The sequence below is a fragment of the Planococcus citri genome, chromosome 5, assembly GCF_950023065.1.
Source record: "Planococcus citri chromosome 5, ihPlaCitr1.1, whole genome shotgun sequence".
In the NCBI taxonomy this organism is placed as follows: domain Eukaryota; kingdom Metazoa; phylum Arthropoda; class Insecta; order Hemiptera; family Pseudococcidae; genus Planococcus; species Planococcus citri.
The window spans coordinates 9,621,656-9,643,322 of record NC_088681.1 but is presented as its reverse complement, the minus strand read 5'-3'; the positions used below and the strand labels follow the sequence as shown (position 1 = coordinate 9,643,322).

At 33.9% G+C, this 21,667-nt stretch overlaps 1 protein-coding gene across 11 annotated transcripts; it reads right to left on the bottom strand.

The window, feature by feature from the left end:
* Window positions 1–31: 31 nt before the first annotated feature.
* Window positions 32–19,918, bottom strand: kat-60L1 (katanin p60-like 1). 11 transcript variants are annotated; one of them, XM_065369849.1, is made up of 16 exons: window positions 19,536–19,918; window positions 19,292–19,442; window positions 19,042–19,217; window positions 18,732–18,972; window positions 17,950–18,656; window positions 17,699–17,882; window positions 16,984–17,068; window positions 13,565–13,676; window positions 7,653–7,876; window positions 7,416–7,572; window positions 4,461–4,977; window positions 4,201–4,380; window positions 3,953–4,095; window positions 613–719; window positions 404–530; window positions 32–321 (listed from the first exon to the last, which is right to left on the bottom strand). In XM_065369849.1, the coding sequence occupies exons 8-16, from the start codon at window positions 13,672–13,674 to the stop codon at window positions 123–125; spliced, it is 1,764 nt and encodes a 587-aa protein (XP_065225921.1). In that variant the 5' UTR covers window positions 13,675–13,676; window positions 16,984–17,068; window positions 17,699–17,882; window positions 17,950–18,656; window positions 18,732–18,972; window positions 19,042–19,217; window positions 19,292–19,442; window positions 19,536–19,918; the 3' UTR covers window positions 32–122. The 11 variants fall into 11 exon arrangements, with proteins under 11 accessions (XP_065225921.1, XP_065225924.1, XP_065225927.1 ...); XM_065369852.1 differs by having other exon boundaries at window positions 17,699–18,248; window positions 18,322–18,656; XM_065369855.1 differs by having other exon boundaries at window positions 17,699–18,207; window positions 18,322–18,656.
* Between the last annotated feature and the right edge of the window lie 1,749 nt (window positions 19,919–21,667).

The following is a 21,667-nucleotide window of genomic DNA, read 5'->3' as shown; positions in this document are numbered from 1 at the left end:
GCTATAGCATCGTGTGAACAAAATCACCACAACACGTATAGAAATTTTTATTACGTGAATGATACAAAAAGAAGAAAAGAAAAACGAGGAGGAGGTTTGATTGATTAATTTGATTTTTTTTCTCAAAAAGATCCGAATTCTTCGGTCCAGGTTTGATATCGGTTCATATCGGCGGCTGAAACGCTCCTCTTGCAGCGAGAAATGGCGTCGGTGAAATCGACCGTCGTCACCGGAAGATCGATATCCGCTTTTTTAATTTGTTTAATTTGCAGAGGAGTCTGGCCACGGATTTTTTTCCTCATGCACATCATGGCCGCGTCTCTGTCGAATAAGGAGGGAATTTTTTCAATTGCAACTTTATTTGCGAAGTTTTTTTTTCTCAGAAAAGCTGATGAAGACCTACCTGCAGACGTTGGCGATATCGGAGCCTGTGTAGCCGTCCAAAAGTTCGGATATTTTTTGAAAATCGAAGTCGTCGTCTAGTTTCGTTCCTTCCATGCATATTTTCAATAACGAAATTCTTGTTTCCTCTGAAAAAAGGGTAACGATTTTGGTATTAAGTAATATCGAAATTATGTTGTTCTTGCCTAAATCACCGATCACGAGACTTACTATTCGGTAATGGAATAAAAACACGTTTTTCGAATCGTCTTCTGAATGCTTCGTCAATATCCCAAGGATGATTGGTGGCTGCCAATACCATAATCACGTGATCATCTCTGAAAAATTACATTTAAAAAAAAAATCAAATAAAAGTATTGTCAGAGGCAAGACTGAGTGATGTGTTTGGAAGAGTGGAAGGGAAGGGGGGTGATTAAAATTGTTCCAAGTTTTTACATAAGACCCCCCTTCCCCTTCCACAGTATTTTAATGATAATCAGCCCGATGCGATTCGAAAAAAGTTGGAAGGGGGAATTGGACACAACAATTCTATTGCAAGGTTGGCACTGATGAAATACAAGTACAAAAATTCGCCATTTTTTTTATGTTATCTTTCGTGTTTTTTTCAGCTTTTCGATCTTTGAAAATCAAATTCAAAAAAAAGAACAGAATATTTTCGATTTTGCACGAGCGAAAGCTTCAGAAAATTTACAATTTGTGAGGTACAAAAAAATAATTATCAACAGGGTGTCCACTCATTTTTGGAAATGATATTCCCTGACTTTTCCAGGTTTTCCAGACCAATTTCTCCAATTTTCCAGACCCTTCAAAAATAAATTACACATGCGATCAGCTGGGGGGGGGGGGGTGGTTGTCAAATATATTCGAACATTATAAGTGCCAAATATCGTTAGTAGGTCTACAGTTGTGCTTTTTTTTCCAAGTATAACTTGAACTTGATGGGAAATTTTTTTTTGGTTTTTCAGTGGCCGGGACCCCCTTCCCCTTAGTTTGGTGCCACTCCGTGAGAAAATAACACATTAAAGGTGACAAAACATGGACAATACATTTTAATGCAGAAAAAAATCACCAAAAAAACCAAAACCTTTTGTTTTTAATCAAAATATATAAAAATGAAACTCGATAGAAACGTGTTTAATTTCAGCAAAAAGCAGGACATTTTGAAAATTACTGCTAAAACAATTCTTTTTCCAGTTTTTGCCAAAAAAGTTAAACTACAAATATTTAGCAACTTCCAGATTGAAGAAAAAAAACGAATTTTTGCAATTTAATTCTGGCAACAAATACGAGACTTTTGACAATTTCAGCAAAAGATACGGTTTTTTTTAGCACTTTCTGGCGAAAAAACGACACATTAGGAATTACTATTGGAAAAAAGTGAGAGTTTTCGGATGCAAAAAACCTCACAATTTTCATCAATTTTTCGCAAAAAAAAAACATTCTTGACAATTTAGGCTAAAAGTGAGACTTTTTGCTATTTTTCACAGGAAACGATACTTCGACAATAATTTTAGTAAAAAGCAAGGCACATTCATGGCCATTTTTAGCAAAAAAGCGAAACATTTTGGGAAATTTGCTAAAAAGTGAGATTTTTTAATAATACTCATAACTCCTAAGTTGACAAAATGCAAGACTTCAACAATTTTTGCAAAAAGCAAGACTTTTAGGAATTTTGCAGTTTTTGACAAGAGCGACCTGTGAATTTGCTCAGGTAAATTTTTTCATTATGAGAAATGGAAAAATCTATTTGAAATAACCTTTTACAAAATGTCCCTGACTTTTCCAGACCGACCAAATTCCCTGACGTTTCCAGGTTTTCCAGGTTTGTGGACACCCTGTTCAATATAATTATGAAGTTTCAACGCCAAAATTTTGTGCTTGCATAATTTTTATACTTTCAAAAACAACCAATTTTGGCAAAAAGTATAAATTGTTTCCGAATTTTCGGCGAAAAATAGAACTTTTTCTGATATTTCAGCGGAAGTTCAAAGTTGGGACTTTCTGGCAGTTTTCACAAGAAAATATTGGGGAGACCTTTTTTCTGAAAAATTCCAAGTAAAACAACATTTGGAGAAGTAAAAACCCATGGTTTTTGATAATTTTTTGATTTTTTCTGTTTACACAATTTATTTTCAACTTTACCTTTCTCGTATTTTTCCTACTCAGCCAATTTTTCCCAAAAATGTCAACTTTTTACCTAAATTGTTCTGTCGGGGGCCGGCAGGTGACACGTCGAGGGGGGCAAAGAAGGCAGTTTACCCCGGGCCACGTTTTCTTTTGGGCCCGGTAAAAGAAGGGCCTTTTGATGACAGAAAATCTTGTTTTTATAGTTCTCAAAATACAAATTTTTGATAACTTTTGCCTCATTTCTTTCATTTTTCAAAATTGAATTTTTTTTTTTTAAATATATATTGCAAAAAATTACAAATTCCCCTCTTTTTTCCAAAAATTGCAAAAAAGTCTCGTTTCATAGCCAAAAATTGTCAGAAAGTCTTGATTTTTTGCCACGATTCCCATCGTGTCGCTTTTTGTCAACTTTTTCCGAAAAAAGTCGTTTTTTATTGAAAAGTTGCACAAAAGAAATCTTACTTTACGAAAAAAAAAAGGTATCACAATTTACCACATCGTCGCAAAAACTCGTTTCTTTTACTTGGAAATGCCAAAAATTGCCAAAAAATTACTCTTTTGTTATTGCTAAAAAATTTCAATTTAAATTACTGAAAATTGTTGCTTTTTTTACAAAAAAATTTCAATAAAGCTCTGTCTTTTACTAAAATTGTCAAAATCTCGTTTTTTGCCAAAAATTACCAAAATTCTCACTTTCACGTCCAAAATTGCTAAAAACAAAAATTCTTGCTCAGGGTTATTGAGAAGGAGGGAGGTAAAGGGAGCAATTTGCCCAGGACCGGCGCTTTCTGAAGGGACCGTGAAGGAAACCCGTGTTTTTTTACTTCTCAAAATACAAATTTTCGAAAACTTCTGCCTTCGTTTCGATTGAGCTTGTTTTCTTTTATTTTTCAAAGTTAAAATTTCTAAAAAAAATTATCATTCGACCATTAAAATTTCAAAGTGAAAAAAAACAGACTTCTCGCATAAAAAGTATCATTTTTATGCCGAGCTTTCATCCTAATTTGGGCCCATTTCCTTTTTCTTTTTCAAAGTCAACATTCTAAAAAAAAATTTTCGAATTCTAAAATTTTTAAAGCCAAAAAATAAACTCCTCGCATTAAAAAAAACATCGTTTTTTGGGCTTCTCGAAATCAAATTTTCAAAAACTTTTACCCTTGCTTCGTTCGGGCTGATTTGTTTGTTGTTTTAAAATGAAAAAATTTACATCTGGGCCCCCAAAACTCCAAAACAGAAAATGAATATGACATCAATCGGTAAAATTGGGCTTTCCCCCCTACCTACATCGATCGGCAAATTTTCAATCGAACCTCTCTCCCCTCTTCACCTCAAAAACTTCTATACAGTTTCGTCCCTAGAAATGGGGCTCTATGGCCCTGATCTGGCTCAAAAACACAAGAATGGTATGTTTTGAAGAACTTACGCAGAAGAGACTAAACCATCCATATGTATGAGCAGTTCAGCTTTAAACCTTCTGGATGCCTCGTGTTCGGAATCGGAGCCTCTTTGAGAACACAGCGAATCGATTTCGTCGATGAAGATCGTAGAAGGCGCGTAAAATTTCGCCTACGAAGCAAGAAACAAGGCATCAATTTATAGGATATTTGATACAAACGTTCATATGTATATGTAGATGTACGTATAGATATTAGGTAACTCGAGCCTTCGTACCATTTCGAACAATAATCTGACTAGTTTCTCCGACTCTCCTCTGTACTTGGAAGTTAACGTAGATGACGATACGTTGAAAAACGTCGTACCGCATTCGGTAGCTACCGCCTTGGCCAGCATTGTCTTTCCAGTACCTGGAGGTCCTATCATAAGTACACCTTTCCAAGGCCTTCGTATACCCTACGACATTGAAGTGCAAATCAAATATCGATGCCAAATTATAAATGGATACCTACATATCTAGTATTGTAGGTACATACCTTGAAAAAATCAGGCATTATGATCGGCAGAACCATAGCTTCTTGTAAAATGGATTTCGCCTCGTTCAAACCGGCTACTTTATTCCATTGCACATTCGGATTCCTCAGCAAAATATCACGTTCCAAAGACTCAACCAGATGAGGCTCGTAGCCCGCCGGGCTGAAGATTTTCTCTTCTTTTTCGCTACTGCCGCCTCGACTCGAAGTATCGTCATCGATGCTGCTGTATTTATGCAGACAGTCGTGTTTTTTACGAGTATCTTGATGATGCTGATGATGGTGGTGGTGATTGTGGTGCTGATTGGTATTGCCATTGACACTGCCATTGCCATTGCCATTGCCATTGGTAGTGGTAGTGGTATTGTTGTTATTGCCATTGCCATTGATGCCATTGCTGAGATTTGTATTCAAGTTCATTGCTTTTTTCACAACCGGTCGGAAATTGAATCGGCGATTTTTACGGCTGAATGGAATAGCCGAAGGTTTACCTCCGATGGCGCTCGGATGCGAACATGATCTGAAATCAGAAAATATAATATTATTGCTTCGTTATTTTAATGTTTCGAAGTAATTTTCGATCATTTTCATGAAAACATGATCCGTTTTTTTATGAAATTTTTTTATACAATTTTCATAAAAATTTACAAAAATTCAGAAAACGCAATTTTTTTGGAAACTTTTACAAACTTCCTTTTTTTTTACAAATTTGGATACACTCGTATTTTAAGATTTTTTTTCAAGTTTTCCATCATTTTTGCATTGTTTTTGTCATTTTTTTCAGTACTTCCGGACAAATCTACTATTTGGCACCATTTTGACAAATTTTGAACAATTCCCCAAATTTTGATTACTATTTTAACAATATTTAAACGAATTTAATCACTTTTTTTCTTTAATTCTCGGTGTTTTGTGCAATATTTCACTAAGTCATTCCATTTTCCAACTAATTATAGAAATTTTTAATAATTTTTATGCATTTTGCTAAAAGTTTTTTACTAAAATATAAGCAAGCAATTTCGCACACAATTTTACTACACATTATTACATCAATAAGTAATTATTTTTAAAAAAAATAAAATAAAAATAAACAATTTTAATAAAGTTTCATCTGATTTTTTCAAGATTTCTGACAAAGTTGATTAAATAAAATGAATTTATTTTTTCAAATTTTTCAAGATACATTTTACTTTTGAGCAATTTTGGCAACATTTTTTAGCATTTCATTTTCATTTCTGCGATTTTTAAAAATTGTCTCACAAAGTTGAATATTATAAAATCAGTTGTAAAGTTTCAAAAATGAACAATTTTATAGATTTTCATCATTAACAAAGTTTCAACACGATATAGTTTTTCTTATAATTTTTTTGAAAATACATCAAGCTTGAACAATTTTTTTTTAAATCTCAGCAGAAAAAACATAGATAACTTTTTTGGAAATCTGATGGAAACCATTGAACTTTCATTGACAATTTTGGCCATGGCAATTCAAAAACCCAAATTCGATTGCAATTTCAGTGAAAAAAATCGAAACTTTTTCTGCATTAGGAAAAATGACTGCAATTTCAGGAAAAAACTAAACTTTTCTATGCTTTTAGCACAGAAAAAGAATTTCCTTGTCACTCAACAGAATTAAACATTTTTCTTTTTAAAAAAAACTGAAATTTTCGTCATTTTTAGCAAAAAAAAAGTTTTTTTTTCAATTTCATTGTGGATTAAAACTTTTTGGCAATTTATTCAAAAATCTTATTTTTTTTGCACTTTCAGCAGAAAAATGAACATTTCAGTGATTGTACGTAGGTAGCAAAAATAAAATAACTGGTTTTTTTTTTTGCAATTTTGATAGAAAAAATTTAATGTTTTTCCGCAATTTCGGCCAAAAAGCAAAACTTTTTTGAAAATTTATTCAAAAAAACATATCATTTCTCGATTAATAGAAAACATTGAACTTTTTTCAGCAATTTCAGCCAAAAAGTGAAACTTTATTTGCAATTTGAAAAAGAACTAAACTTTTTGCAATTGACCATAAAAATTTATATCAATTAATTTTTTTTCATTTTTCGCCTTGAGTGAAACTTTTTTTTTCAATTTTTTAAGAAAAAATACCAATTTTTTTGTGATTTTAGCGAAATTTTTTTTTTACATTTTATTGGAAAGAATGAAATTTTTTGAAAGTTTATTCAAAAATATGATTTCTTTGCAATTTTTGCAGAAAACTGAAATTTTTAGCAATTTTAGCAGAAATAACATGAACTTTTTTTCGCAATTTTAATACAACAAATTCGAACATTTTAGCCAAAAAGCACAACTTTTTGGAGGTTTATTCAAAATAACACCAAATTTTTCTGCAATTTTGGCAAAAAATATTTTTTGAAATTTTTTTTAAAACATCACATTGTTTTCATAACCATTACTTCAGTCAATTTTCTTTCAATTTTTGCATCTTTTGCTTTAAAAAAATAAAGGTTTTCAATGTTAATGTAATTTTTGTAAATTTTCCGGCTGTTTTAAAATTTATATCGATATTTTAGGTAATTTTTGGAATATTTGAACGAATTTTATCGTAAATTTAATACAATTTTCTAATTTTTTGCATCATTTGACAGCTACTTTTTCGAAATTTTTTAGCAGTTTTTTTTCTTTTAATTCAGATTTTCTGTCATCGAATTCCAAAAACATTTTCGAGAAATTTTTGAAAATTGAGTTATTTTTTTCAATCACCTACCTATTGGTAATTTTGCAATATTTTTTGCGGGGGGGGGGGGTTACGTATAATCTGCTCCCCCCTCTTAAGGCCAGTTGAAGGGGAACACTTTGCATTAGGATAGATACTGCATCCAAATTGAAAATTTTCCAACCTTCAAATTCTATTCACAGATTTTCAAAACCCAGGGCAACCATAATCTCTGAAAACCAACCCAGTACAAATGACCATTGATCGAATAAAAATCGTCGTACCTATTCCTAGTACCAGCTAAAGATGGAAAAATAGGTTGTATCTCGGGATCTCGCCTCCTTAACGTCGCTGCCCATCGTTCAGCTACCGAATCTGCAGATCCATGATGTGTCTTCTTGGCTGGATCGAGATTTCCATGAATGGTTCGACTTTCAACGGCTGCAAAATCATTTCACACGTATAATCAATACTCGACAGATTTCAGAATTCCATTTAGCAATAATTCTTCGAGGAGTTACCTGTTTTAGGGCTTTGACGATGCACCGGAGACGTCTGCTGAGTGAAATTGTGAAACACCTTGACAGGTTCCGGCTTGGCTTGCATTTTTTTCGCGAACGTGGCAGTTTTCGTCGACGACTTGACTGGACTGATTTTAGTCAGCGAGAAAGGTGACAGCGAATCTAGGATCAACGAATCCATTAATCTGGCCATATGATGAAACCCATCGTTATTCGTTCTCGGGCTGTAAACAAGAAATTACATATGTGTGAATATTTCAACGTGAACATTGAACAACAGCTGAACACGTGGGAAAATATTAAATAATAAAATAGAATATAAATACCTAGATACCAGAGAAAAACTTACTGAAAAAATGGATCGTTTAGGAATGACTCGAAAACTGGACCAAAAAAGTTCATAATAAACTTATTTGGTCAGCTATCTATATAATTACGTACGTACTACGATCATTAAAAATGCAATAAGTAGTTTCTTAATCATTGTAAAAACCATGCCCATATTATAAAATATAGCACGATGACACATAAACGTTGATTGAACGTTACCATGGAGATTGTCATCGTTGATCGTACTAATATGCTGACTTTTTAAAAAACTCAGTTTAAAGTAAGTAAATTTCAGCATCTACATAGCTAAATCTCTGTCAGATAGGTAACGAAAATTTCCTCCAACGATTAAACCTACCTACCCACTCCAAAAAATCGCACTTTTTAATTTAGCAAGGTACACATTAGGTACATATTTCGTGCTGTGACGACAACAATACCTCATGTGATATCCGGGGTGCGATAAAAATTGACTCAAGAGTCATGCCGCGAGTCCGTCACTCCGTCAGCGACGAACGACGACTAACTACCCTCATTTTAACACGACTATACTTACAGGTTCAGTGAACTCTCGGACCTACTTCGAAATCAATAGCCCCGCTAGTCGAGTACAATATGCTAATGTTTAATAATGCACGAAACGAAATCGGCCACCTTGCACGAAGGGATGGCCATAGGGGGTAGGAGGTACAGGTACAGGTAGACCACTATGATAAGTAGGTAGAGGAGGTGCTGTACATCGTCCAGCATACTGCACAGTACAGGCACTTCCAAGAAACGCGATCCCTTCACCTCGTTTCATCAACCCAACCTGACTATAGTGTAGTATGTATGATCGCGGAACCACTTCTCTAGACAATGACGATCCCCTGTCTCACCCCTTTATCTTTAGAAAAGGGATGAATTTTTACTGCCTACGAATACCTCACGAACAGGAGAAATTCGAGTTGGAAAGAATACCTATATAGGGGGGTGTGAGAGCGACGGGTGGAGGTCGCACGTGGTCTAATGGATGGACATCGGAGACTATGTTATTGTTATTCGAGCAGGAAGTAATTTTCTTTTCTGGGTAATTTGTTGACGAATTATGAATTTAGGACAGTTGTATAGAAAAATATGAGTGGTTTTCTGTAAGTACAAGAGAAACTCGTAAAAATGCTTTTCTACGAGGCAACCTTATAAGTTATAACAATAAAACTAACACTCTCCGATTCGAAAGAAACCAGGCTAAATCGAAAGAGCATGCCCTAAAAACCAAAATAACCAAAATTTTAGACGCTACAGCCCATTTTTGGATATTTGGTGAATTTTTAAAAATTCAAAAAAACAGTTTTAAGGGTGATTTTTGAATTTTATCATAGAACACGAATTTTTTTGAGGGAACTCAACCGACGACGTAAATGATTCCTTCAAATCAATTACCACGCATCAATAATTACCAGTTTTGGGCCGTTCTGGAGCTTCAAGCCGTTTTTCAATTTTCTCGTCAGAAATTTCAAAAACGCAAATTTGAGACTCCTTCTGTAAGATGGTTAAATCGGTCTTTGAAAATGATCCAAGAAATTACTCACTTCCGATGTGACAACTCTCCAAACAAATTTTTAATCTCCCATTCTCCACTCATTTAAAAATTTCCCCCTCCCACCAGAACTAAAATGATGAAACGAGCTGCATTTATCAGGAGCCTACAGCGGGAATGAATTTTCTCCAGCGATTTCAAATATGTATTGGGATTCCAGCTGGTGTACCGAAATTTTTTCAAGATTTTTTTTTGGAGGGGAAGGGGAGGAGCATGGGTTGAAAAGAAAGAATCGAATAGAGCTGGCCTGGTGTTCGTATCTTGCACTCTCAAAAACCTAAGGAAACTCATTTCACGACCATTTTTACAATTTTCAGGAATTTTTAGGGGTAGAGAGGGGCAAAAGGGGCGTAGGAGGGGTTGAATCAAAAAAATGAGCTGAAATTCACATTCAGCGTCCTCGAAAAACTGTTGAACCATACGTCACACGATTTCTTCATTTTTCATGATTTTTTGTTTTTTTTTTTGGAGGGGAGGGGGGAGGCAAATTCACGCTAGAAGGGTCTGATCAAAAAAAGGAGTTGAAATTCGCATTCAGCATCCTCAAAAACCTATCAAACTATGCGTCACACGATTTTTTCAATCTTCATAATTTTTTTGTTTTTTTGGGAGGGGAGGGGGGAATTCACGTTAGAAGGGTTGTATCAAAAAAAGAAGTTGAAATTCGCATTCAGCGTCCTCAGAAACCTATTAAACTATACGTCACACGATTTTTTCATTTTTTATAATTTTTTTGGTTTTTTTCTGGAGGGGGATTTACGTTAGAAGGGTTGTATCGAAAAAAGAAGTTGAAATTCGCATTCAACGTCCTCAGAAACCTATTACACCATACGTCACACGATTTTTTCATTTTTCATAATTTTTTGGTTTTTTGGGGGGGGGGAGGGGAGGGAAATTTACGCTAGAAGGGTCGTGCTAAAAAAAGGAGTTGAAATTCGCATTCAGCGTCCTCAAAAACGTATTAAACCATACTTCACACGATTTTTTCATTTTACATGATTGTTTTTAAAAGGGGGGGGGGGTGGATGGCAATGCTTGTTAGAAGGGTCGTTTCAAAAAAAGGAAATTGACATTCTCATTCAGAGCTCTCGAAAACACTTTTGAAAAGTTGAGCTATAGGAATTTATTTTTGAGCAATTTTGACAAATTTTGGTTTTGGGACGAATTTTGACGAATTTTGATTTTTGTGCCCAAAATTGGTCACGATCATTTTTTGGATTTTTGAAAAAAGGCCATGCGACCTATCAAAATGGGTTAATTTTTCGCGAGAAATTCAAATATTTTGACGAAAACATTTTTCGAACAATTTTGAAGAATTTTGAGCCCAAAATTGAGTCACGATTTTTCGGATTTTCGAAACAATGTCATGCGACACAACAAAATGAGTAGAAATTTTGACGCTAGATCAAAAATTCTTACCGGAATTTTTTTTGAGTAATTTTGAAGATTTTCAGGTCCAAAATTAGTCACGATTTTTCGATTTTTTAAAAAAGGTGTCACGTGACCTATCAAAATGGATTAGAATTTGGGCAGAAAATCAAAAATTTCGATCCAATTTTTTTTTAGCATTTTTGAAAAAATTGTAGCTTTTAATTTTGTTGATGGGGGGAGGGGGGAACTAGGCACTGCACGCTAGAAGAGTCGTATCAAAAAAGGAGTTGACATTCGTACTCGGAACTCTTGAAAAGTTGAGCTCTAGAAATTTCTTTTTTGAACAATTTTGGCCCCAAAATTGGTCACGATGACTTTCCGGATTTTTGAAACAATATCATGCGACCTATCAAAATGCATGGGTTAATATTTCACGAGAAATCCAAATATTCCAACTAAAATGTTTTTTGAACAATTTTGAACAATTTTGAGCCCAAAATTGGGCATGATTTTTTGAATTTTCGAAGAAGTGTCATGCGACTTATCAAAATGCGTTGAAATTTTTACAGAAGATCGAAAATTTTTTTCAGAATTTTTTTTGTGCAGTTTTAATAATTTCCAAGTCCGAAATTGATCACAATTTTCCTGAGTTTTGAAAAAGGTGTTACGTAACTTATCAAAATGGGTTAGAATTTTGGCAAAAAATCAAAAAATTTTCCATCAAAACGTTTTGAAACATTTTAGTTTTGAATATCGTTAATTTTTTTGGAAAAATTTATGGCCCAATCAAAGAAAAGTGAAGCTTAATGAGAAAATCAAGTGTTTGAAATGCCTCAGAAAATCTCACACCGAACAAAAATCTTCAGCCATCTCTCCCAAAACACTTCAGGCTACAAAATTCTACAAAACTGCTCGAAAAAGTTTTGATATAAATTTTTCTGGTTATCTGCCGAAATTCTAACCCATTTTGATAGGTCACATGAATTGATCAGGAAATTTAAACCCAATTTGATGGGTCACAAGGCTACCTTCAAATAATTATAGAATAATTAATTTGTAATCAAAATTAGTGGCGGGAGGGGGAAGGGGTTGCAAATTATTTTAGACAGACCGATATCTATCAGAAGCCAGCTGAATTTATTGGGCTGTAAAACTACAACCCAGCATCAATTTCTAGAGCACTTTTTGCCAGTTGGACAGTAAACCATGATGGAAGAATACGAAAAATGAGACCAACAAAACAAAACACTCAATAAAACAAGTCATCGTTTCCTGATCCCTCGTTACCCTCCTCCTTCTCACTCTCCGCTTTAAAAACACTCATCAGAACCACCACTGCCAGTACCAGGGCCATCTACACGCCCACACTGGTCATAAAAACTGGCACAGAATTCTAGTAAAACATCATCTTAAAAAATTATTCCGCCTCGAAGTACATAGTTGGCATTTTCCAACGGACAAATCAATTAACTTTGCAAAATTCTCATCACAAACATACTGTACTCGTATCATTGCATGCAACGCATGATCCTATCCTTCGCAAAAAAAAATACACAACGACGACGATGACGAGAAAAAATTGCATTCGTCAGACACGAGGCAGACCACTGACCAGCTTAAAGACTACTAAATAGCTTCAATTAGACGATATGTCCTTCTTCATTTACATTCACGAGTAGATAATTGACTGTCAAGTTCACAGCCACGATTAATAACACTTTCTTCGTATACTCAAGTCATACGCAAAAAAACAAAAGAACCAAATCTCGCATTACAACGAATAAAAAAGAACAAAAGCTCGAGTCGTTTACCTCTTTCGAGTCGAGAACGAGAAATTGGGAGGGAAAATCGTTAAAATTAAATTCGGACCGCGAAAAGGAAAACTCGAAGGTATTAAGCATACGAGCTTATCTAAGATCTGGTTTTATTTCAGGTGAAAAGTGACCTTGATTATAAATCTAAAATTTCACCAGCCCTCACAACAACGAGCCTTACAGAGAATTAGTTGCTAACACGAACATACAAGAAACGTACAGCTATACAGCACAAGCACAGGAAGGTCATCATACGTAGCGATTTAGCTGTCTTTTTCGCCATAATTCATAATACTCGTACTGAGCAAAATTGGTAAAAAAAAATAAAAATAAAAATACAACAATAAAAAACCTATAATCAAAATTCAAACTCGACTTTGGAAAACCCCATTAAGTAAAGGAAGCCTACACAAAGATCTGTTTAGTTATAGCCAACGCTGATAATGCATAAATTTTTTCAACAACACGACACCGGACACGCGATAAAAAAAGCTCAAAGCTCGACTTACCAATGCGGATGACAAGAATGTACGCAAAGGGAGGCAGGTTGCATACGTGATTTAAACCTAGCTACCGGTATAGTCACTTCGAACTCGTATTCTACTTCGTTATCATTATTTTTAACCTCGGCAGCTTTTTCTTTCTGCGGCTGACCCATACTTTTACCGGCACCAAACTAAAAGCTACCGTTGGCGAGGGTTTTGTTTTCAAAACCTCATCGGACAATGACCACCGTGTGGTGGTCAAGAAATTCCTCGCGCAAATACCTTCAAGGCGCATGTCTCGTAAGTATGGCCGAGCTGTGCTGTGATGCTTACCATATTTGAGGCAGGAATGATGATTGTTGGCAATACGATGGACGTGGACAATACGAGAAACTGCTGATGAAGTAGCCGGCGTCTGATTTTGCATCTTTCTCTTGTACCATTTCTGTAAAAAAAAAAAAGCGTGACGTAAATCCATAATATTTAGAATGGGTAGGTAAAGCAGTAAGGGTGAATTGGCCTGGATTGCAACTTCATTTATAAATCATATGATGGTATGGTTTGGTTTAGTTGAAAAGAAAATCGCTAATAATTATATGTATCGAATGGTGTAAACTTTCAAAATAATACAGTTGATGTCTGTTTCAATATGAAGGATACGTCAAAAGACGAGTAATTTAATACACCTAGATTGAGGAATGAGGACAAACCCATCGAACGTAAAAGCTTATAAATTATGTAAAATATGTGATATTTTTGATCATGTTTGCCATTTTTTTCAAGCTTAATCATGTGTCAGATTGAAATTTTCAAAATTTACAGCTACTTTGATAGCATTTTTTTAGGGGAGGAGAAATGAATACATCTTTTAAATTGATAAACAAGTACTCGTTTTCATCTAATTTTTAAGCAAGTTTCAAATTAAAAAAAAAAAATTAAAAAAACAAAAAAAAAACAAGGCAAAGGAACATTAAACAAATCAAATCGAAATAGCGTGCCCACAAACCCCCTTAATAAAAAATTTCATGTCCCAAACTTCAAATTCAAAAAAGGTGGCCTGGTATACCTATTCTTTTCTCAAAAAAATACGTTTTAGAAACCAAAAAAGCTCGAAAAAGTGACCGAAAAAGTCACCAATTTTAGAAAATAGTGAGACTTTCTAACAATTTTTGAAAAAAATGCAAGATTTTGACAACCCAATAGCAAAAAGCAGGGCTTTTTGGCCACTTGTGACAAAAAAACGAGACTTTTGACTAATTTTTGGAAAAAAGTACTGTCCTTTGACAATATTTTTCAGCAAAAAAAAAAAATGAGGCATTATTGGAAAATTTCACAAAAAAAAAGATAAACATTTTAGGCAATTTTTTGCAAAAGGATTTATCAATGTAATGCCCAAAAATGAAACTTTTTCGAAATTTTCGTCCAAAAAAGAGACCTTCTCGCAATTATTCGATGAAAAACGAGACTTTTTGATAAATTTTTGGTAAAAATCATAAGACTGGCAATTTTAGAAAAAGATTGGATTTTTCAGAAATTTCTGGTAAAAAAGCGAGACTTGGAGCAACTTTTTTTTTGAATTAATTTTTGGCATTTTTTGCCAAAAAACGAAAATGTTTAGTAGTTTTTGATTTAAAAAAACGAGATTTTTGGGCAATTCTGACTAAAAACGAAACGTTTTTTGATATTTTTGGCCAAAAGCTGCACTTCGTGTTCACAATTTTTGGAATAAAACGAGATATTATCAATATTTTATTTTTTTTTCTCTCAAAAAGTGGAACCAAGATTTAGAAAAATTGAATTTTCGAAAATCAGATTTTTAGGTTTCAATTTTGAAAAGTTGGATTATTTTGCATTTTTTTGAATAAAGTGACCCTTTTTAGCAATTTTGAGCAAAAAGCGAGACTTTTACAATTTTAGCAAAAAAAAAAAAAACAAAACATTTTGATAACTAAGTAAATGAAGGGCTAATTGTGAAAGTCGCCTTAGTCAGAAGCAATTTTTGTACAAATCAATGAAAACCTTGTGTTTCTACTTCAATGGTCATGTAAAAAATTTATGGTCAAGTATTAAAAAAACATCTTCAACTATCCAAGAATGCATTACAATACTAATTTTTCCCTTTAAAATTTATGAAATATGAAAAAAAAATGTTTAAAGTTGTGTGAACAAAAAAAATGACTAAGGCGACTTTCACAATTAGCCCTTCGAATGAAAAAAAAATGATATTTTTTTGCTATTTTTGTTGGAAAAGCAGAACGTTTTCCAACATTAAAAAGAGTTCGGGGTAATTTTAGAGAAAAAGTGAAATTTTTAGGACATTTACTTGAAACCGAGAATTTTTGTCAATTTTTGGCAAAAAACAAAACATTGACAATTTCAAGAAGACGCAAGACCTTTTTGGAATCAATTGGCAAAAACATAAGATTTTTTTGGCAATTTCTGGCGAAAAAGTGAGATCACTTAATTGGACAATTTCGGCTATTTCGTTATAAAAAGCTAAAATTTTTGTCAATTTTTGAAAAACCGATTTTTTTTTTACAAAAAGCAAGATATTGACAATTTTAGCAAAAAGCAGAACGTTGAGGGTTTTTTTCTCAACTTTATTTCGTGTAAAATTTGATGCATTTCGTCATTTCTCGTGAAATTTCAGGTAGAATTTAGTTTTCTCATTGTTCAATAATTTTTTTTTGTTAATTTTGCTCACTTTCGTTCACACTTTTACAGGTTTTTTTCTTCAAGTTTGCATTATTTTTTACCGTAAATTTCCACAATTTTGTTTCCTTTTAACCAATTTTCAATCATTAATTTTTAGAAGTTTTGATAATACTTCTCATTATTTTTCAAACGACTTTCATAACATTTCATCAATTTTATCACTACTTTAAGTAATTTTTCGCTGTTTTTTTTACGTTTTTCGTAAAGTTTTAGAAGTTTTTCAATCTGACATCAAATTTTTTTCATGATTTTATAAATTATTTTACAATTTTAATCTTTTTTTTTGCCAATTTTCCTTGAATTTTAATGATGACACAGTTATTTTTGGTTTTTAGTGCCCGGGAAACTTGATTTTACCTCCCCCCCCCCCCATCGTCCAAACAATGAGATGACAAGAATAATGGATTTGGGCCCAATTATCCCCCTCCGAAGAAAATTCCTGACACTAGAACTGATTACGACTAATTTTTGAACAAATTTACATATTACCTTTTTCTTTTCTTTTTTGCAATTTGGTTTCGATCCGGAACAAATTTGCCCACTTTTATTCGGTTTATTTTTTGGTAATTCGTAGTTTCAATGTTTCGTACAATTTTTCAATATTTAACATAATTTTTACAACATTACATCGATTTTTCTTCACAATCCGTAATAATTGTTTAATAACATCGACCTTTCAACACATTTTCACATTATTTCGTACAATTTCAACGAAATTTCTTCAATTTAGGCATATTTTTGCACACCTAATTTTAAGCCATTGGTTTTTTAATCTCTCAATTTTTCCTTTTAGAAAAAAATCGATTATTCGAGAAATATCAAATTCTATGCTTACCAGAAATCTGCGCAGAAGGGGGGGGGAGGGGGGGTATTTCTAGATCCCCAGGCACTCGATCAATTACCGAATCAAATATGATTTTGGGCACAAAAAATCCGCAAAATTGACAAATGGAATACTATCGGTGGGATGACGTTGATTAATTAATTGCCTTCAAAACAAATATTTTGACTTTGAAGCTGGAAAAACATGCACTTACTTTATTCGATTCAGGTCCAAAAATCATCAAGAGAACCGAGAATTAATTCAATACTAAATCTTCGAAAGCGAATTCTTGTTTCCAACTGAAAATGAAAATAAATTTCAAAAATATAATTTACCTGAATTGAAAAACAAAAAAACAAAAAAAAAACAGAAAATGTATTAAATAGGTAATAATCTATGCCTACCTACATTGAAAAATAATCAAATGGTAAATAAAACCGGATTTCAACCAATTAGAATGGATTTTCTGATCTCTGATCAGTAAGCACTTCTTTATTCTGAGAATTGACAATAATTTTTATTCAATTTCAAGTCCAAGATACTCGATAAATTCAAGTTGAAAATTTTCAAAATGAGAAACAAGTTTTGATTCAAATTTAAATTTTGGTTGAAAATTCTTTTTTTGGTATTTCGTTAATTTTATCGGTTTCTGGTTCCAATTCGAATTAAATAGTCTGTTCTACAGCCCTATTATCAAAAAGGTGCTATAGGTACCTGCTTCGAAATCAGATTCAAGATTTTCGTTACTCAAAATACAATGGAATCGATCCGAAAATCACGAAATATGAACACGAAATCAGAAAACTTAATCAATCATCAAAAAAATTGCAACTTAAATTAAGCTTAAGTGCTTTTAATCAACACAACGATCTTTAATTCACGATCAAAACAATAACAAAACGTGCACGATTCTAGGTACACCTACTTACTCGAAGCACAAATACAGCATTCGAAATTCGATTCTTCCACCAATTCACCAACACGACCGATACAAAAAAAAAATCACCGAATATCTCGTACACAAACGTTAGCTAATTTTTCCAACACTCGACGAACACATTCAATTAACTCGGTCAATTAAAAATTACTTCGTTGCGCGTAAATCATCTATGACTGAAAAAATTACCCCGATATCAGCATCCTTGAGCTGACAAGTGGCTAGTAGGTAATTTGCACTCACTTTATGCTAATCGTTTCCGTATCGCTGACTCGACAAAACGTACCGTAAACCGTAGTGCAAAAAGGGTTAAAGTTGAACCCGTCGTCGGATAAATCTTAGCAGTTCGCACTGGACTCATATATGAAGCATATTTAGGGCATCTTGATGTAGATGTTGTGAGCCGCAAGTGTTGCTCGGTTCGTGCAACAAACTATACTCGTATTACGTCGCTCGCCGTTCGCCGTTGAATACAGCTACGCTAGCCATTCCTCGGACGACCTAGTTTTTCCAACACGATCGCGAAAAATACCCACATTAAGCTATACGAACATGAAAAAAAAAATTGTGAAAGAAAAAGCTCGGTAAATTAATAATACGAGTGCGCGAACTCGCCTGTCTTTTTTAATTTGGCCGAAAAAAGAACACTCTCGTGCAATGTTTGATTGAAGTGTAATCACCGACAACGACGATGTGGAATTTAACGCAATTACTCCAACTGTACGTTGAACGTCTCCGTTCCGGGGTAATTACGCTCCGAGCCAACGACGGTGGTGCGTTTTCCTTTTTCGATGCTCGATGGTGTAAACATTAGCCTTCGTCGACGACCAGGAATACGTACGTAGCCGATTATCGTTATCGTGTCCAATAAAACAGATGAGAGGGTGAAGAACGTACGCGGATTAGGCGTAATTATTCAATGGTGTGACATAATTCCGTGTGTGTGCGAACTGCGAAAACGAACCATTTTACAGAAAGGTTTTTGACTTTACTTCACGAGACTGTAGGGTAGCGATACCGAATACCTGAAGTATGAAAGGAATGTTTCAACGTGTTACGAAGGTGATTCTATTATTATCATTGTTATGTGAATGAGTCGATGAGAGTCAAATGTCTACTTGTCTAGGGATTCTTCTCGCTTCTTTTGTGAAAGGTTGCTTCGAATGCGATACTGGCTATAGGCAGGTTGATTCATTCTTCTTTTGTCTACGTATCAAGTATAAAACCCACGATGATTCACTCCACAGCATTCAAGCTACACAAAAGCTTTGCAAAATCACATTGTAAATAGATATATCTGTCAATAATACTCATAATCATTATCTGAATTCATACCTTATCTTATCCGAACTGTGAATCTCGATGCAATCATCTTCTTTATCAGAACATTCGATCCACAACAGCATAGGCATAAATATTTACCACATACAAGGCAATATAGTTCAAACGTCGAGTTATCAAATACATACATACATCGATGAAGGGTGAAGATAATTAATGATTTTCGCCACCTATCGTAATCGTAAACATTACTCGATTAGAAAAAAAAGCTATACCACATGTCAACGATCTCAAGGTAACTAACCTTCGATGAAAACTTCGGTGTGTTTTTCCGGAACTCGAACTCGATGTATGAACTTCTCCTCCTGGATATGGAACTGCATTGGGACGATGTTATTTTTACACATTCGAGGATATTCAACTTTAAACGAAATTGCAAAAAATGTTCTTCATACCTAGTGATACGATAAACGTCATTATTCATTTATAGTGAACTAGGTTTTTTCTGAGTAATGCGATACGAACTATTGAAACACAAATAAACTTACTCGTACTTACTGGCGAATCGTTTCGTTGCAATATTTATGTCGTGAATTGTTCAGTACGATTAATTTCACAGGGATTTGATATTAAATTGGATTAATTTGACGAAATTTAATTATAATTTAATTAATAAAATCAATCACGTAATGAACAATGAGTCAAATGAACCTATTTACCGGAAAAATGACGCCATTTTTGATTTTTGGAGGGAAATTTGTAAACAAAAAACAGTGGTTTCCAAAATTTCCAATTTCAGAGCTGATTACCATTAGGAGGTAGGTACTATAAGTAGGTATCTGAAGTTTTTTGTTTTAATCGGTTTTAATTTTATGTTTTTTCACCTTTTTAGTTTTTGTTTTTTCATTTGTTTGAACTGTTTGAAGTGATCAATTACAATAAGCAAATAATTAGCAAAATGAGATGCAACTGAATTGAGAAAATTAAAAATGATGTTTATTTTTGAAACGAGATACTTGAAATTTTATTTTCAATGACTACCCATGATTCTCAAATAATAAATAAAATAATAATTATTATTCCACTGTATTAGCCATTAGGTACCTACCTACCTACATAGACAAAAATATTGATAAAAACTTTCAAATTCATGAATTTCCATGATGAAAAATTGTTGTAAAATATGTCGAAATTGTAAAAAAAATTGCAATTTCTGCAAAATATTGATAAAAATGTTTAAAATTTTAAAACTTCAATGGCCTATCTCATGGCTGATATTTTGAAAAAATATAAATTTCCAGTAACTTTCTGGAAAGTTTTTACAAACAACTTTCCAAAATATAAATTTCTGGAAATTTATCATCAATCCATTACTCATTGACTTGACTTCACGACTTCACCAACCAAAGAAAAACATCTAGACTCCGAATGAACAGATTTTCAAAACCAGCATATGTACTTCAACAGAATCAGCCCATGAGCCTATCCTGCCTACTCTTTTGAGGAAATGATTTTCCCTGACTATTATTACTAATAGGGGAGCCCGCTCAAGGATGTATTGCACACACCCCCCCCCCCCCGGGTCGATCATCGGGGACAACTTTTTTCTTAAAGGGGGAGTCCTAAGGAACATTTTCTAGCCCTTTCACTCAAAAAAAAAGTGGCCCTACTTACAAAATGGCGGCCATTTTGATAGATAGGTCAGCCGAAATCGCAGATTTTGCGTTCCAACATAGGACTTGCACAAAATTTTTCAAACCGTACAAGGGTAGATCGAAAGATCAAGTAAAAATTTATCACCTGTCAAAATTTCAAGTGCTAAAGTGCGTTTTTCGATTTTTGGTGAATTTTTGAAAATCAAATTTAAGTCAAAAATGAGAGAAAAAATCAAAATTTTACCAAATTGACCAAGAAAGCTGAAATTTTGGATATACCCTATTTTCGACATGCCAACTCGATTGGAAACTGTTTCAAACCGTTTTGAGCAGTTCTGGAGTCTCCAGCAGATTTTTGAAACTCGAAATTCCCACAAAATTTCACCGAAATTGAGTTGGAAAGCTGAAATTTGAAATTATGCAAACTAACTTCAATGCGCTACGAAGTACTGCTGGGAGATTTCAAGTCGTTTGGAGCCTCCAGCGATTTTTTGAAAATATTGGAGCCTCCAGCAGATTTCTGAAGCTTTAAATGTTCACAAAATTTCATTAAATGGCGATGGAAAACTGATATTTACTCTACACTCCAATGTTAACACCCTCTGAAGATGACTTCAGGTGGGTTCAAATCATTTTGGAGTCTCCGGCGACTTTTTGAAAATTACTGGAGCCTCTAGATTTTTGAAACTTGAAATTCCCGCAACATTTTACCAAATGGAGTTGGCAAGCTGAAATTTACTTCGCAAACTAATTTCAATACGATATGTAATCGACTACTCGTGGTTTCAAATGGTTTTGAAGCTTCCAGCTACCTTTTGGAAATTTCAAAAAGTTGCTGGCGGCTCCAAAACGACTTGAAATCCACCAGCAGTCGACTTTGTGGCGTATTGAAATTAGTTTGCAGAGTATATTTCGGTTATCCAACTCCATATGATGAAAATTTGTGAGAATTTCGAGTTCCAGAAATCTGCTGGAGGCTCCAGAACTGCTCAAAACGGGTTGAAACAGTTTCCAATGGATTTGGC